Consider the following 17,826-nt stretch of genomic DNA (forward strand, 5'->3'; position numbering starts at 1 on the left):
TTTTTTGAAAAGCCCTTTCAGAAGAGGGGAAGCTGTTATCACTGCAAAAGTGGTCTTAACTGCTTTTAAAATGGGATAACCAAAAATAATTTCATATAAGTGCAGTTTCTTATGTACACATACACAAAAAGTAATAGATAGACGCACAGACATATTCTTTTAAAGTTTTTGTTACACTGTTCAGACTTGACAACATATAAAACAAAAGACAATAAAAAATCAAACAACTAACCTGAGAATTGCTTGTATTACTCCCAATGACCAGATAATCTTCCTGACTTCCCAGTGAGAAATGTGTTATACTGGTTGTTCCTGTGACTTGAAGAGTCTGTTTCTAATTTGGGGAGTATATGAGTTAGGTAATATTGGAAGTCATAGATGTACCATGAAACAATTGAATAACTTAGTCCTGAGTTTAATGTATTTGCCTAATATTAGATCAATCACTATCAAATTATTGAGGCTCAGACTCCAGCACACAAATAATCAGTTGATTGAAGGTGCTGTGATGCAACTAGAATTGGTCCACCTCCTTACATTGTGTAGTGGCCCACAAGCCACTCTCCCATTAACTTGTATGAAATAGGGCTGCAGTCCCCATCATGGTCATGATACAATGTATGGAGCTCTGCCACTTCTATGTGCACCGCACCTTCAATCAGCTAATAATTGGGATGCTCAGAGTTTGTCCCAAACAGATCCGAGATTGATGACCTATCATAAGAGTAGACCATCAATATTAAAATCTTAGAAAAACCCTTTAAATTACTACAAATGTATAAATCTTCATGTCTTACAAATAAATTATACATACAGAGTACAAAATTTTACCCAACCAATGGGCCATTACTATGTCATATATAATCTCAGTGTGCATTGTATGGCATGAAAACTAAACGACAGCCAAAGGACAGCCAATAATATCATTGTAACTGAAAAAATGGGCCTCTGGATTTCCTGGTGTATCAGAATGTAGTAGAGTAAATGGGAGATTTTACACACAACATATTGGTGGACTTTTCTAAGTTAGTATCAGATATCTTGTTTACTGACCAAACTATATATGAGTATGATCAGCTCACTTCGAATAGTGAATAGATGGGAAAGAAGCTGCGTATGGCAGTGTCATATTAACTAGAGATGAGCGGATCGCTTCACCCAACTCAGGTCGGTGACTTTGGCCTTGGACAGGAGCTTTGTCAATTTCTTAAGCTTCTGTCTTCCCCAGCGCAGCGGTTGATTCGCAGGGATGGCGTGACCTAATCTGTGCCGTATGCAGCGCACAGGTGACATCTCGCCAGCCTGGCTAATCACGAGCCAAGCCGAAGATCCTACAGGGTAAGGAAATTTGTGCAGCCCCTGTCCACCAAGGACAGACAGTACTGACCTGGACTGTGGTTGTCTCTACTATTAACATATCCAAATAAAACCTTCATACAATGTCAAATATTCCTAAAAATACAGAGACTGAAGCATTTACATCCCTCTGCACTCATAACGCTTATTGAATGCTGCCTCCTAGCTGCAGAGCGGCGGGCGGCTAGCCAGAACATGGGGGGCTCATAGATGGTGGAATGTGTATTATTCATTGCAAAATTGCAAACCAACATATCACAGGTCTTTTCCTTTACTGTGTGCAGAATATACCATACTCAGGTATATAACAACATGTCCAACAAATCACAAATCCACCGCATTCCAAATTATTATGCAAACTGGAAGTGTCATGGAATTTTTTTGTTTTTCAAATAAACTCATGGATGGTATTGTGTCTCAGGGTCTATAGATCACTGAAATCAATCTCAAACACCTATGAGGCTGTGTGCCCACTATGCGTTTTTGATGCGGAATTTCCATAACGTAAACGCTTGCAAAATGCTTGGTAATCCGTGCCCCATGATCCCCAATGAAAATCTGCATGTTCTGTGCCCATTTTCCTTGTGGAAAAATCCGCAGCATGTCCATTATTTGTGCGTTTCTGCATGGGGATTTGAGGTCACAATGCATTTGAAAAACGCAAGTCAAATCCGCATGTAAAAACACTGCAAAAACGCGTGAAAAATCTGCAAGCGTTTTTACTGCCAAGAACATGCAGAAACACTGCGGAAATTTTCTGCTTCAATTCTGCATCGTGGGCACATACCCTTATAATGAGTTTTCCAGGTGAGCCCAATTAAAGGAAAACTACATAGAAAAATCATCTTCATGCATGACAATGCACCATCTCATGCTGCAGCTGCAAAGAATACCTCTGAGTCATTGGCTGCTATCGGCAAAAAAGGAGAGAAACTCGTGGTGTGGCCACCATCCTCCCCTGACCTGAATATTTTTGAGAACCTTTGGAGTATCCTCAAGCAAAAGCTCTGAGGGTGGGAGGCAGTTCACATCAAAACAGCAGCTCTGGGAGATTATTCTGACATCTTGCAAAGAAATTCAAGCAGAAACTATCCAAAAACTCACTAGCTCAATGGACGCAAGAATTGTTAAGATGTTTTTGAATGAAAAAGCATTTGCATTTCAGTAAATCTGACATCTTAATGCTGCAAATTCAGCTAATGACCATTTTCAGCTCTTTACAACCTATAAAATGTTTGGAATCTCTGTTAATTATAATAATTTGGATCAGTGCATTTTGAGGCTTTTTTTAGTTTTTGAAAAAAATACTGTTATCATTGGGAGGTTTGTCCGATAAAATGTGACGGTTGATGATTTGAACATGACTCATTTGTATCAACCATTTAGGAAAATCAGAGAAAAATAGCATTTGCATAATTATTTAGAACATGGTGTACAGTGTAATCATCTTTTCCTTTTCTAGCTAGGCATATTTCAGTTTACATGCTAAAATACATGAAATACTACCAATAATGTAACTAATGCTCTGTCACATGTGAATAGAATAATGGGCATATTTACCAGTAATAATCCATTTTTCTGTGTGAATGTATAGACCTTGTTATTTGAAGGAAGATTACCATTTCCGCTCGTAATAACAACAACCTGAGAGTCATTAGTTGTAAAGGCGACACAACGCTTGGGGCTTTCAATGACAAAGTCCTGTAAGAACGTACAAAGCAGACAATCAAGATTAAATCACATATTGTTATACTTTTTTTTTTTTTTTTTACTTTAAAGGGATCGATTGACTTGGTATAATTTCTGTTGAATCTAAACACTCTTAAAGAGGGTTTCTAACTCACAAACATTGAACCGAAGGTTGTGCGGGAATACTTACATTTTGGAAGACAAAGTACAATGCTTACCCAATACATCTACCACCCTTCCATCTCTGCTGCTCTGGTGCTCCCTGACAATCTTTCCACCAGCAATGACATCCCTGACTAGCCACAGGACTGCTACAACCAAACACCGACCCCACCAGTATACCACTGAGCCAGTGACTGGCTGTAGTAGTCAAACGGGTGCCCTTTAAATATGTATACACACAGGGAAATGTAGTATTACAGTACAGTCATTGAAATAATAAGCCAACCATGAAATATTTCAACTAGCCTCATTCACTGGAGCTACATTTAGTTTGTGGCCCTTTGCTCTGGATTGTGCTAGGGGTCATGAGCATGGGATGCACCCACTCATCGTGACATCACATAGTGGTTTGTTTCGGTACATAGCGTTTTCAATGCAACTCTCTGTCCGTTATGTTACGGTCGGGTGAGCCAGTGTAACATCACAAGTGTGCTACCATCAGGTTTGCTCAGAATAAAAACTGGTCACTTCAGGGGTTATTATAACATATGTACCATCAACTTAGTATCAAAAATACCTACCTGAATGGCTACAAATACTCCCCGCCATTCATAGACTGTGCAAGTAGAGTTAGAGGCGGAGTTTGTTTTCAGTAATACAGCATATTGTAGATCACCACGAGAGAAGAAACAACAAGAGGAAGAAGACTCATTGGGGAAACTTTGCACGACGGACAGCACAGTGTTGGGACCCTCTATAAAAATGAAAAATGAGTTCATGTTGTTACTATATATCCAACACTGAGTCTTTACAACTCTACAGGTTGCAATGTGGACTAGTCACGTGGACTTTAAATGACTATTTAAATATTACGTTCTTTGGAATCGCTATATTAAAAATATGATGTTTGGGCTGAATGTATGAAGACTTGTATGCCACTTTTCCTGACACATGATGGGAAAAGGGGTAGGGCATTACAGATGCTTCAGACTTGACATTGAAAGGGGTTTTCCAACCCCCAAACTCCCTTTTTTTACTATAAGCTAATCTGTACTGTATTATAATGAACCCCCCACAATGTTTTTCTTTTGTTTCTACCTTCTCTTTCTGCAATTTTGGTTCAGTACCTCCATGCTGGCTATGTGCATGCTCCTCTTCCTGGTCAAGCATTTCCTGCTCTTTATCTATCCTCATAGTCAGTGCTAGCCCCGCCCTCTGAACTCCTCTCTGCCCCGCCCTCTGCACTCCTCTCTGCCCGCCCTCTGCACTCCTCTCTGCCCCACCCTCTGCACTCCTCTCTGCCCCACCCTCTGCACTCCTCTCTGCCCCACCCTCTGCACTCCTCTCTGCCCCACCCTCTGCACTCCTCTCTGCCCCACCCTCTGCACTCCTCTCTGCCCGCCCTCTGCACTCCTCTCTGCCCCGCCCTCTGCACTCCTCTCTGCCCCGCCCTCTGCACTCCTCTCTGCCCCGCCCTCTGCACTCCTCTCTGCCAGCCCTCTCTACTCCTCTCTGCCAGCACTCTGTACTCCTCTCTGCCAGCCCTCTGTACTCCTCTCTGCCAGCCCTCTGTACTCCTCTCTGCCAGCCCTCTGCACTCCTCTCTGCCCGCCCTCTGCACTCCTCTCTGCCCCACCCTCTGCACTCCTCTCTGCCCCACCCTCTGCACTCCTCTCTGCACTCCTCTCTGCACTCCTCTCTGCACTCCTCTCTGCACTCCAGCCGGAACTCCTGCACAGTTCTATGTAATCACTATTTCAGTTTTCCTTTCATATTATGACTGACATATGCAAGTAATAGGTAGATATGGCACAGCACTGGGGATATTGTGAAATAATAGATATACTGTATGCAGTGTCTTACTTATGCCAAACGCGCTCCCCGATACAGTCTCCCATTCCACGCTCACAGACATGTTCAGGCCGTTGCTGCGGGACACTTTCAGATAGACAGTTGCATTGCTCTCTTCAACTGTTATGGAGCTTGTTCTTCATCATCCAGATTAGAGGGTAGATTGGAGAGAGAGAAAGCATACACTAACATAACAATTAACACTGACATGCTGTGTGTTAACTCTGACTTTATGAAACGCACTACTGAGGAGCTATCGCCTGGTGAAAAGTGCTCAGTTGTTTCTCTTATTTTATTCCAGCGGCTCCTCTAAAAAATCCTTTTTTTGGGGGGCAAATTTTAAAACTGTAATACTGTTCCAGAGATATGTGCCTCTTATTTAGTGATATTTTTTACGGTATTTGCAAGGTAGTGATGCACACAGGAAAATAATGAAGACAAGCCCCCAAAGAAACCTGTGAGCACCGCCCCCTTAGTAAAGACCATACAAATTAGCACTAAATGAGAAGACTCATATCTCTGGAACCGTATGGAGGATTTAAAAAAATAATAATACATGGAATCCTCAGCAGAGCAGCGGAAATAAAATGAAGGCAAAACTGCCCACTTTTCACCTAGTGGCAAATGCCCTTTAAGCTTTAAAACCTGTAGTACCTGTTATTTGAGGGGAAGATGCTGAACAGCCCTTGGGGTGCTTGGTTTTGGAGGACAGTTATCTCTGTGTGGATTCTTGTGCCCAGTCTAGCACCCCCTGTGGGATTAAGCAGCGTGACAGTAAAATGTTCATCCATCTCTGGTTCTTCATCCAGTACTGCAGCAATTTCCAAAGTCTGTTTAGAAAAAAAATTAAGGAATCAAAATCTGCACTTAACGATGAATTCTGGTCCCATGGATTAAAGTCAATTACCCTCTCTTGATTTAATTATAACTTTATAATGATTCAGTGATTCAGCAAAGTGTTTTTAGCCAGAAAACTGATGTAAAATACTTAGAATTTTTTTTTGTACAAAATGGAGTGCTGCAAAAATTTTGAGATTATTGACATGTTCATGGAGCTCTTACAAAATGGGAGGGCCTAAGTAGGAGGCGGGATGGGGTGTGGCTACACCCGCCTGTCAAATTAATCAATAGTGATGGTATTTTTTATGTCAGAAATTTTATTCCAGTCAGGGACTAGAGTAACATTTCTGATGAGGTGCACAGACGTGCAAGTAACTAATAAGATGCGCTGAATTTATTAAGTGTTGTGTGCCTCTTAAAGAATTCAGCGCATCTTATTCCTACATGACCCTCATTAAGACTGGCGTATGAAATGCCAGTCTTAATGAATCAGGGCCATTGTATTTGAAACATGGTTTAAGCCATTATGATAAGTCAAAATTGTAAAATGCAGCGGAATATGTTGGAGCTATAGAAATAAAAATTATTATTATTTTTTTTAAACTTGTTATCAGAATCTACAAGGATAAAATATTACAGGTTTGGTGAAAATTTGTATAAATAGCTGTTATTTTATTTAATTTATTACTTTTTTTTATTTATTTTTATTTTTTTCCTCTCCTCTTTTCTGGGGAAAAGTGCGAGGGCAGGTTGGGTTATCTTTGTAATTTTTGTTATTCTTTCTGTTTGTACTGTATATTTTGATATTGGCTAGAGGAAAATTAAAAAAATATGTATGAGCTTAAATATCAAGTACAAAATGATATGGATGGTAATTATTTTTTCCATTCTAAAAGATTTATAGATATTAGGCTGTCCATACACATTAGATACCTGTTTGCCTGTTGTATTGACAGCTACAGTGTCTCTCCCAGCACTCTTCTATGAGAAGAGTGTAGTAAGCTGCCACAAGACACTTCTGCTAGAAACTTATCTGCCTGGGGAGCAAAAGGATCATGTGTCTTTTAATTAAAACCACCAAAATGTTTTTTCCCAGACATCATCTCTAAGGGAGGAGTCAGAAGACCCCCCCCCCCAGCCACCATTCATATTAGATTGTGGACAAATGCCACTGAAAATGGAAAATTGGGCCAACTGTAATATATTGTGATTTGAGGACTTTATATATTAAAATAAAAGGTTCGGTCCTCCAGTTCGATCCGAATGGGTAAAAATTAGCACTTTATTTCAATCATTTAAAGTTCATAGAAGAGTGGTGAAAGGATACTGATCATCAACGCGTTTCAAACGCTATATGCATTCTTAATCATGATGACATACCATGAGCATGAAGTTTCATCATGATTAAGAATACATATAGCGTTTGAAACGCGTTGATGATCTGTATCCTTTCACCACTCTTCTGTGAATATTAAATTTATCAAATAATGATTTTAAATCATTTGGATCGGGTCGAACAACCCCACCTTGTTTTTCAATCAATCATCGCCTTGTAACAGCTTCTTCTTCAGGCTCTCCAATTTACTAAATTGGAAATATAGGTGAGCTGGTGATTTCCTTTTTCACTTTACTTATTGGCCATGGATTGTTGTAAAAATTGGGTTGGTAATAAGAGAAAAAAGGTCTAAATGTTTACCAGACACAACCCCACTCTAGTTTATGGCCTGTGAACTGCAGTCTGGCCCAACTCCAGCTTCTACAAAAGATAAGGAAATCTAATCCTGAACAATGACTTTAAGAATGAATAATAAATCTGAACAATGTATATTTTTCACAACAATAAATGCCCTTTATATAGGCAAAATATATAATTTACGTAATTGGACCCAAGCTACCCAACGTACTGTACATGTAAAAAACCTCCAGCTATTTTGTGGTAAAGGCCTTTCTTTCTTCACACAGTAAAGCCTATATAAGTTGGGAATTTTCAACCTTTGATGCTTAAAATGCCATGAATAACCCAATGCATTACACAGTCCATGCTGGGCTGAGAAGTTACCTTGAACCTCACGCCTTCTTCTAGTATGACATAGCCTTCTACTGGATTCAGATCACCTGAAGCATCCGAGCCATTCTCTCCCGTGATAAAATACTGCACAGTGACAGTCCCAAATATTCCTTGTGGGGGGTCCCTGATAATACAGAGCACTGCAACGCTCTCTGTCAAGTACAGTGCTGTGGGCTCCCTCAGAAAGAAGTGTTCAGTATTGTTAAAAGATAGAACCCCATGACCATCGTCATTGGCCAGAATTGTAACAGTGGCTGTCATAAAAGAAATACAAGATATCAGACTGTAGCACATTCATATACATACGACAACTACTCAATATATTGTGTAATGGATTGTATCACCTGTTGTATTCTTGCCCAACTCCAGTCCATGGGAAGGATTTGCAAGTATCAGCTGAAACTTTTCATCTCCTTCTGGGAGATCATCATCATTGATAATTACATCAATAAATTTATATCTTTCTCCATCAGCAAATGCTAAAATCTAAAATAAAAAATGTATTTACTTCACTTGACTCAAGAATGATGACTTTACACATGATACAGGATTATTCATAGAGGATGGTGCAAAATTACAGCCTTGGTATTCATATGAGAGAACACAACACAAATTTATTAACATGAAAATACTCACTATCTATCCAAGTTTTAGCGATACATTACAAGTGTTCAAAGTGATTTCCATTGGTGCCATGGCAGAGGTCTAGGCGGTAGTTTGGTTATCATAGCATATCCTCAGATAAGAACTCGATTGTGCCAGTGATGCGCTTTCTCAGGTCAGTGCACCAATATCACCCAATCTGACAATCTAACGCCCTTTCTGTGGGGCTATATCAAGAACTCAGCCTATCTGCCCTCCCCCCCATCACATCCACAGGATATGAACAACCTGAGACAACACATTACTGAAATAGTAGAGTTCATATCCGAGAATATACTGGCAAATGTCTGGACAAAACCAGACTACACCATAAACATCTGACATGTCACCAATGGAAATCACTTTGCACAATTGTAGTGTGTAGCCAAAACTTGGATAGATAATAAATCTTTTTGTATCCATAACTTTGTGCTATGTTCTCTCAATGTTATGAATATTGAGGCTATCATTTTGCACCATCATTTTTTAATCACCTGTAGTTTAATGGTCAGTCAATTCAACAATCTTTGCATAAATCAATAGTAAAAGCAAACAAAAGAAATATATCATATCCCCAAAGCAGCCTACCATCTCAGTGACAGATCAGATTACACCTGATTATTAAAGTTGTAAGATGGCCGCTGGACACATCATTGAAAGGAGATATTTATCACAGAGGCAGTTTGTCCTCAGTGATGTAAGCCCTGAAGCAAGCTCCAGCACGTATAGTGCTGAGAGAGTTAATAGGGCGTGGCCAGGGCTGGCTTTAAGAGCAGTCAGAGAGATGGGTGGGACTGGCTGCTCACATATCCCCACCCTCGGACATGGTATGGCAGATAAAAGGAAATCCAGTTGTATCATTATTGTACAGGGTGTGGAGGTAAGAAGGTCTCCTGTGTGATGTCTCCAGACTGAGTTTGTGTACTGGACGCTATTCAACACGAGTGTGCAAGACCAATACCAAAGTGCCATTATTTGGACTGTTTACTTTGCTTTTGTCTGCACTGAAAGTCGTTTATTTCCTCTGTTTGAGGCATGGTTTATGGAGTCTTAATAAACCAGCCTGGACGTTTCACTTTTACTGCTTCCTGTGCCTACCTCATACGCAACTGAGTGAGTAGAAACTTTACAAAGTATATGAAGAGGTAAGGTAGATGAGGAAAGAGGGACAGAGAGACACACGGCCTGGTGCTGCAGCTTTCTAGTAAGTATATATCTCTCCCAGAACTGGATTTACAGCTTGACTGCTCAGTACTGCTGTGTAATGTCTTCCATGCCACTAGAGCTCTAAACATGTGCTACACAAAGTCAGAGGAGTATGAGTCCCTCTTGTCTCTGTTCACTGTGAATGGGAGACATCGGTTATAGGAAGTTTCGCCCCCATCAGTTCGCCCCCCAGGTACATTTCGCCCCCCGCATATTTCGCCCCTATCATTTCACCCCCAGGAAGATTCGCCCCCGCACATTTCGCCCCTGCACGTTTTGCCCCCGGACCGGGGCGAACTGGGGGCGATATGTGCGGGGGTGAAATGTGCGGGGGCAAAACATCCTGGGAGCCAAATGATGGGGATGAAATGTGCTGGGGCGAAATGTACCTGGGGGCGAACTGATGTGGGAGAAACATCCAATTCCCGTGTTACATACCATCCATACATACAGTGCCTACAAGTAGTATTCAACCCCCTGCAGATTTAGCTGGTTTGATAAGATGCAAATAAGTTCGAGCCTTCAAACTGCAAATGAGAGTAGGTTTTATGAACAGAAGCATAAATCTTACAAACCAAAAAGTTATGTTGCTCAGTTGAATTTTATTAAATTTTAAACATAAAAGTGTGGGTCAATTATTATACAACCCCTATGTTTAATATTTTGTGGAATAACCCTTGTTTGCAATTACAGCTAATAATCGTCTTTTATAAGACCTGATCAGGCCGGCACAGGTCTGTGGAGTTATCTTGGCCCACTCCTCCATGCAGATCTTCTCCAAGTTATCTAGGTTCTTTGGGTGTCTCATGTGGACTTTATTCTTGAGCTCCTTCCACAAGTTTTCAATTGGGTTAAGGTCAGGAGACTGACTAGGCCACTCCAACACCTTGACTTTTTCCCTCTTGAACCAGGCCTTGGTTTTCTTGGCTGTGTGCTTTGGGTCGTTGTCTTGTTGGAAGATGAAATTACGACCCATCTTAAGATCCTTGATGGAGGAGCGGAGGTTCTTGGCCAAAATCTCCAGGTAGGCCGTGCTATCCATCTTCCCATGGATGCGGACCAGATGGCCAGGCCCCTTGGCAGAGAAACAGCCCCACAGCATGATGCTGCCACCACCATGCTTGACTGTAGGGATGGTATTCTTGGGGTCGTATGCAGTGCCATCCAGTCTCCAAACGTCACGTGTGTGGTTGGCACCAAAGATCTCGATCTTGGTCTCATCAGACCATAGAACCTTGAACCAGTCTGTCTCAGAGTCCTCCAAGTGATCATGAGCAAACTGTAGACGAGCCTTGACATGACGCTTTGAAAGTAAAGGTACCTTACGGGCTCGTCTGGAACGGAGACCATTGCGGTGGAGTACGTTACTTATGGTATTGACTGAAACCAATGTCCCCACTGCCATGAGATCTTCCCGGAGCTCCTTCCTTGTTGTCCTTGGGTTAGCCTTGACTCTTCGGACAAGCCTGGCCTCGGCACGGGAGGACACTTTCAAAGGCTGTCCAGGCCGTGGAAGGCTAACAGTAGTTCCATAAGCCTTCCACTTACGGATGATGCTCCCAACAGTGGAGACAGGTAGGCCCAACTCCTTGGAAAGGGTTTTGTACCCCTTGCCAGCCTTGTGACCCTCCACGATTTTGTCTCTGATGGCCTTGGAATGCTCCTTTGTCTTTCCCATGTTGACCATGTCTGAGTGCTGTTCACAAGTTTGGGGAGGGTCTTAAATAGTCAGAAAAGGCTGGCAAAAGAGATCTTTAATCCACACATGTGAAGCTCATTATTCTTGGTGCCTGAACTACTTCTTAATACTTTAGTGGGACCAAACAGAATTCTTGTGGTTTGAGGGGTTGAATAATAAATGACACTCTGAATTAACTTTTAACGTTTTTAAAAAAAAAAAAAAAAATTTGCTGCAGTGCATTTCCCACTTCCAGGCTGATCTACAGTACAAATGTCACAATGCCAAGTTAATTCCGCATGTGTCAACCAGCTAAATCTGCAGGGGGTTGAATACTACTTGTAGGCACTGTATACCATGTATCACTGATGTCTGAATTTAGCAAAATTAATTTAATGGTCAGAAATAGTGTTATTAGTTATGTACACACATATGCAAAGTCTATAACCAATAGTTACACTTAATTTACTTTTTTTGCTTTTTGAGACAAATAATTGCAGCCCCAATAATTTGTATTACATAAACAATTGGAATCCCACAACTTCAATCTGGTTTATAAGACAATCACTATGGATAGATATACTTGTTAATAGTCTTGCAAATATTAAAACAATTGATTACAGAAGCAATTAAGCAACGATATCCTACCATTGATGAAACATTATAATCCAAGCCTAGTTGGGCCCCTATATTCTGTGCGTAGAAAAATAACGACACGTTTCCAAAGGTTCCTTTGTTCCGATAAGCAACAAGTGTCAAAATACCATGGGTTTCATTGACTTCAAAGCTGAAAGATAATACTTTATAAATTAATCTACAAACAGAACTTATTGTTATATCTACAGATAATAGCTTATGCTTTATGTCTCATTGTAATTCAAGAATCACAGCAAAATCAATACCTACATCTTCACTTTTATTGAATATGCATTAAAGAGAACCTGTCATCACAATTTAACCTGTTAAAGTAAAGGTATGGCCAAAATGACCCTGTTATCCTGATTAAATAGATACGAGTAGTGAAAAAATCCGTAGCCTGGTTCTTGTTTAATTCACCTTAAAAGTTTTGGTGCCTTTGTATGCATTGGGGTGGGACTGTGCGGTGGGACTGTGCGGTGGGACTGTGGCGCCGGTCTTCGGCTCTGCCTTCGCACTTCCACATTTGTATATGCCTCCTTTTTTATATTCTGCAATAGTGTTGCCCTTTTGCGGATGGCAATTGCGCACCTTCATGTCCCGGAGTTCTCCAGCAAAATGGCGGTGCATGGTCAGATTAACCTCTGTAGGTCTCCAGGAAAATGGCACCAGTGGCGGTGCATGTGTATATTGGGATCTCGGCTAAATGATGAGCTGAGATCTCGATCTGTACAAGCGCCGCCATTTTGCTGGAGGCCATAAGGTTAATCTGAGCATGTGTTGCCTCTGGCACCATTTTGCTGGAGACCGCCAGAGGTTAATCTGAGCATGCACCTCCTCCGGCACCATTTTGCTGGAGAACGATGGGACATGGATGTGTGCAAGTGCTGCCCACAGAAAGGGCAGCACTAGCGCAAAATTTTAAAAAAGGAGGCTCATACAAATGTGGAGGGGTCATGGCAGAGACAAAGACCCTACCCATGGTCCTGCCCCACAGTTCCACCCCAATGCGATGCATGAAGAGGCTAAGGTGAATAAACAAGAATCAGGCTACGGATTTTTTCGCTACAGGTATCCATTAAATCAGTATAACGGCACAATTATTGCCATGCCTTTACTTTAAAAAGTGATGACAGGTTCTCTATTAAATAAGTGCACTGTTCATTTACCTGTCACATTGAATGCAGAAAACTGCCACTTGTGATTATGTAAGTGTCTGATAATACTTTTTGGCTATTTTAAATGGAGCATTTGCTTTGATTTTATGCCTTAAAATTATATCCTTTTTTTTCAGACACTAATGCTCTGTATCCCACTGATGAAGCTAGTAATACCACCAATGGAAATGCATCTGGCAAGAATGAAAAATGATGTAACAGAGTCTTACTAGGGCATGATAGGGTAAGATCATTGATGTTCAGTTGGTTACATTGCTGCTATGTGGAATACTCTGGATTTACCTACGATTCCACCTGTGGATCATACTCTGGAGACATCTGATTGAGTGAGCTGGTACTTTGTCTATCTTTGACTAAGCTGAGCTTTTGTTACTAATTGCTTTACGCATGGCTTTTTGTGTCAGGGTAATAGTCGGTAAATGTGCATTACCTTATATTTTGTGATTACTTTTGAAATAAGACATTTTTAATGCATATTCTATAAAAGTAAAATTATCCTTAATTTAGATTGCGATCCCAAGATATTTAATATTACTGTTTCCTTGTTTTTGCTTGATGATTTACTCTATGTAATTCACTAAGCTCTTTTCAGGAAGTTCATTAACCATATGCGCGTCCTATTGTCCAAATATAATGTGTAAACCTCATGTTTAGTGTTTAGGAATCAAAATATTAAGTCTCCAAGCTGTGTTTGCTTCAAACATAAGTGAAACATTCATAAGAGCATTAGAAGTCACCATATACTTAAGTCCAAAATCATAGTAGAAGGATTGGGCATGTTGAAGTTCAACATGCCCAATCTTTTACTCCTGTAGGAGATAAGCCGCAGCTCGAATTTACTTATTGTACTCCCTCCACTAACATATACATGCACACTTTGCCAAAATGTGAATGTTTATAGAAAGATCGGGGTAAATACTATGAAGAGCTTTACTCATCCATATAATAGAAAATCTAACAAAGCAGCATTTCAAGACAATATAACAAGCTACAAATGAATTGTAATTTATTCAAACATACCTTGTCCTCTGCCACTCAATAACTCCTTGGACCCCATCATTGGCATCAATAATAATCTGGGCTGTCAATCCTTCAGCATCTGTACAACACATAAATTGTAAATAATGTCTAAAAAACTAGTTGTCAATGTACATTAAGCATTTTAACATTTATTACCACACAATCATTATAGCCTAAAGCCACCTCACCCCAAGTCTCAGTGGTTAAAGAAGCACTCCTCCTCCCATCAAAGTTATTATCCTCTTAATATATTGCAATCATCATATCATATAGCACTGTGTACTTACAATTGCTCTTTTTGTCTTTTTATTATTATTATTATTTATTATTATAGCGCCATTTATTCCATGGCGCTTTACATGTGATAGGGATATACATAACAAAAGCATTTACATAATCTTAACAAAACGAGTCAGCGACTGGTACAGGAGGAGCGAGGACCCTGCCCGCGAGGGCTCACAGTCTACAAGGGATGGGTGAGGATACAGTAGGTGAGGGTAGAGCTGGTCATGCAGCGGTGGTTACTGCAGGTTGTAGGCTTGTCGGAAGAGGTGGGTCTTCAGGTTCCTTTTGAAGGTTTCCACGGTCGGCGAGAGTCTGATATGTTGGGGTAGAGAGTTCCAGAGTAGGGGGGAAGCACGGGAGAAATCTTGTATACGATTGTGGGAGGAGGAGATAAGAGGGGAGTAGAGAAGGAGATCTTGTGAGGATCGGAGGTTGCGTGCAGGTAAGTACCGGGAGACTAGGTCACAGATGTATGGGGGAGACAGGTTGTGGATGGCTTTGTATGCCATGGTTAGAGTTTTGAACTGAATTCTCTGGGCAATGGGGAGCCAGTGAAGGGATTGACAGAGAGGAGAGGCCGGGGAATAGCGGGGGGACAGGTGGATTAGTCGAGCAGCAGAGTTTAGGATAGATTGGAGAGGTGCAAGAGTGTTGGAAGGGAGGCCACGGAGCAGGAGGTTGCAGTAGTCGAGGCGGGAGATGATGAGGGCATGCACTAGTGTTTTTGCAGAGTCTTTGCTGAGGAATGCACGGATCCGGGAGATGTTTTTGAGTTGGAGTCGGCAGGAGGTGGAAAGGGCTTGGATATGTGGCTTGAAGGAGAGATCAGAGTCCAGGGTTACCCCAAGGCAGCGAGCTTGTGGGACTGGGGAGAGTGAACAGCCATTGACGTTGATGGATAGGTCGGATGGGGGATGTGAATGAGAGGGTGGAAAGATGATGAACTCTGTTTTATCCATGTTGAGTTTTAGAAATCTGTCGGAGAAGAAGGATGAGATGGCGAACAGACATTGTGGGATTCTGGTTAGTAGGGAGGAGATATCGGGTCCAGAGAGGTATATCTGTGTGTCGTCAGCATAGAGGTGATACTGAAAGCCGTGAGACTCTATGAGCTGTCCCAGGCCGAAGGTGTAGATGGAGAAGAGCAGAGGTCCTAGAACTGAACCTTGGGGGACACCGACAGATAGGGGGCGAGATGAGGAGGTGGTGCGTGAGTGGGAGACGCTGAATGTCCTGTCTGTTAAGTATGAGGAGATCCATTATTATTATTAATTATTATTAATTATCTAGATTACCTAGATAATTCTCTTTTCCATTAGATCTATGACATCACTTGATTAATAACTGACTAGCTGAATTATTATAAGCTCTGTGTAGAAACAGGAAGTGTATTTTCTCTGCATGAGTCATCCCCTTCTTCAGCTTCTGACCCAGCTGCTCTGCTGCCTCCCCTTCCAGGGACTTTGCAGTGGGTAGAATTGTAGTTCTAATGATGACTTTTGAGAAATATGATATCTATAGCAGTAACAATCAAGAAACCATTGTTTGGGCCACAAACTGTAATTCTTTCCATAGAATGTTTGTACGCAATTTGTGTAAAGGAGATGCTCTAATACAAAGTAAATGAGTGTGCTACGCAAATAGCATAGGTGCGCTCCGCTATCTCTATGGTGTTCCACCATGTCAGTTTAAACTTTGCTGCATCTGTAAATGCTATTCCAGTTTCTTTTTGTGCAAAGGCTTCTTTACCTGTCTGCTGTATGTGACAGAAAATGACTCTGTCCTCATCAAAACGGAAGATAAAAAAGGGCAATCATGACAATAATTTTCTTTTGATTTTCTAAGTGCTTCGTCCATGTGCTTTGCTTTCTCCTAATACTCACATGAGAATGATTAAATAGTCACCTACATGCATTCTGGCTACACACTAGGAAGAACAGCATTTTCGCCTTTTGTCCTTAGAACTTCTGAGAAATTGCACAAAATCCGCACATGGCAAGTTCATCATTTATAAACTGTGTTTAATTGCCATTATGCCTCAGGAGTGTTTACTTTTATAACTAAGCTGTATTCCATGGTGATAATGTCATAGTAGTGTTGTGTGTAGTACCGGTCAAAAGTTTGGACACACCTGTTCACCTATTCCTGCAATGGTTTCCCTTGTTCTTATTGGAAAGTGCACATTGTAGATTTAAAATATAGTCAACAAAATCAAAAAGAAAGATATGTAAACACAGAGTAAAGCAACACATGTGAAGCAAACTAGAATATGTATTAACAAAATGTGAACCTTGGTCCCACCTGCATGATGGTCAGATATATGGTCCTTGTAGTGTTCTAGATCTTACAAAGACATACGTTTTCGCCCACCATGTAGTGATGTTCTTCATTTTGGCCCGTTCCTGTAATAATTTCCTCAATCCTGGCCCCCTTCCTGATATAAAATCCCCCATGCTGGACCCCTTCATGGTTTAATGTACCTCATCCTGTGCCCCTTCCTGGTATAGTGTCCTCCATCCTGGGCCCTTTCCCGTAATAATGTCCCCCATCCTTGCCCCTTTCAGTAATAATGTCCTCCGTTCTGCTGCTTTTCTCCAACATAGTTAAAAAAAAATTAAACATCTTCTTCTATAGCCGGTGCATAATCCATCAAGTGACTTCTGGGTGCCCACCATTGGAGGTGCATGACGTCACTGCCATGAGCCGTCAGCTTCCGACCTCCGATTATCCGGTGGCATGTATTGCAGTGCAGGGAGCCCGCAGGTCTCTGTGCCACAATACATTTTAGCTGAATGTATGTCCTCAGCCGCACATTCAGTTGAAATGGGTAACAGCATCAGCAGGCCCCCCTCCTGCACGGGTCCGGTCGCAGTCGCACCCTCTTTAACCGTGATCGTTACTCCCCTGAGTATTAAACCTTAGATTCCTCTAAGTAACCTTTTACTCTGATGACAGATTTACAAAACCTTTGCATTGTCTCAAGCAGCTTTATCAGGTAGTAACTAGTGTTGAGCCACCCCCAATAGTGTTCGGGTTCGGTTCGGTTCGTCGAACACCGGGATGTTCGTGGAACTGTTCGTCGAACACCTTAGAACACCGTCGAACACCGTTAAAACCAATGGCAGGCAAACAAAAACACATAGAAACACATAGAAAACACCTTCAAATGTGGCCAAAAGCTGACAAACTGCTCAGAAGACACTCTCTTTAAAAAA

At 41.3% G+C, this 17,826-nt stretch overlaps 1 protein-coding gene across 4 annotated transcripts in view; it reads right to left on the reverse strand.

The window, feature by feature from the left end:
- Nucleotides 1-17,826, reverse strand: part of ADGRV1 (adhesion G protein-coupled receptor V1) — a 627,077-nt gene that overhangs the window by 369,692 nt on the left and 239,559 nt on the right. For all 4 annotated transcript variants that reach the window (XR_012320105.1, XM_073678624.1, XM_073678616.1 and 1 more), the window contains 9 exons: nt 14,327-14,405; nt 12,141-12,279; nt 8,311-8,452; nt 7,958-8,220; nt 5,713-5,888; nt 5,071-5,195; nt 3,789-3,961; nt 2,917-3,057; nt 233-334 (listed from right to left, as the gene is read on the reverse strand). Coding sequence is in view for 3 of the 4 variants with exons in the window: in XM_073678624.1 (XP_073534725.1) it covers nt 233-334; nt 2,917-3,057; nt 3,789-3,961; nt 5,071-5,195; nt 5,713-5,888; nt 7,958-8,220; nt 8,311-8,452; nt 12,141-12,279; nt 14,327-14,405 (1,340 nt within the window). In the remaining variant the exon portion in view is untranslated. The remainder of the gene's footprint in view (nt 1-232; nt 335-2,916; nt 3,058-3,788; nt 3,962-5,070; nt 5,196-5,712; nt 5,889-7,957; nt 8,221-8,310; nt 8,453-12,140; nt 12,280-14,326; nt 14,406-17,826) is intronic.

The sequence above is a fragment of the Phyllobates terribilis genome, unplaced genomic scaffold (genome assembly GCF_046119375.1).
Source record: "Phyllobates terribilis strain yellow unplaced genomic scaffold, ASM4611937v1 Scaffold_1__5_contigs__length_1240528914, whole genome shotgun sequence".
NCBI lineage: Eukaryota > Metazoa > Chordata > Amphibia > Anura > Dendrobatidae > Phyllobates > Phyllobates terribilis.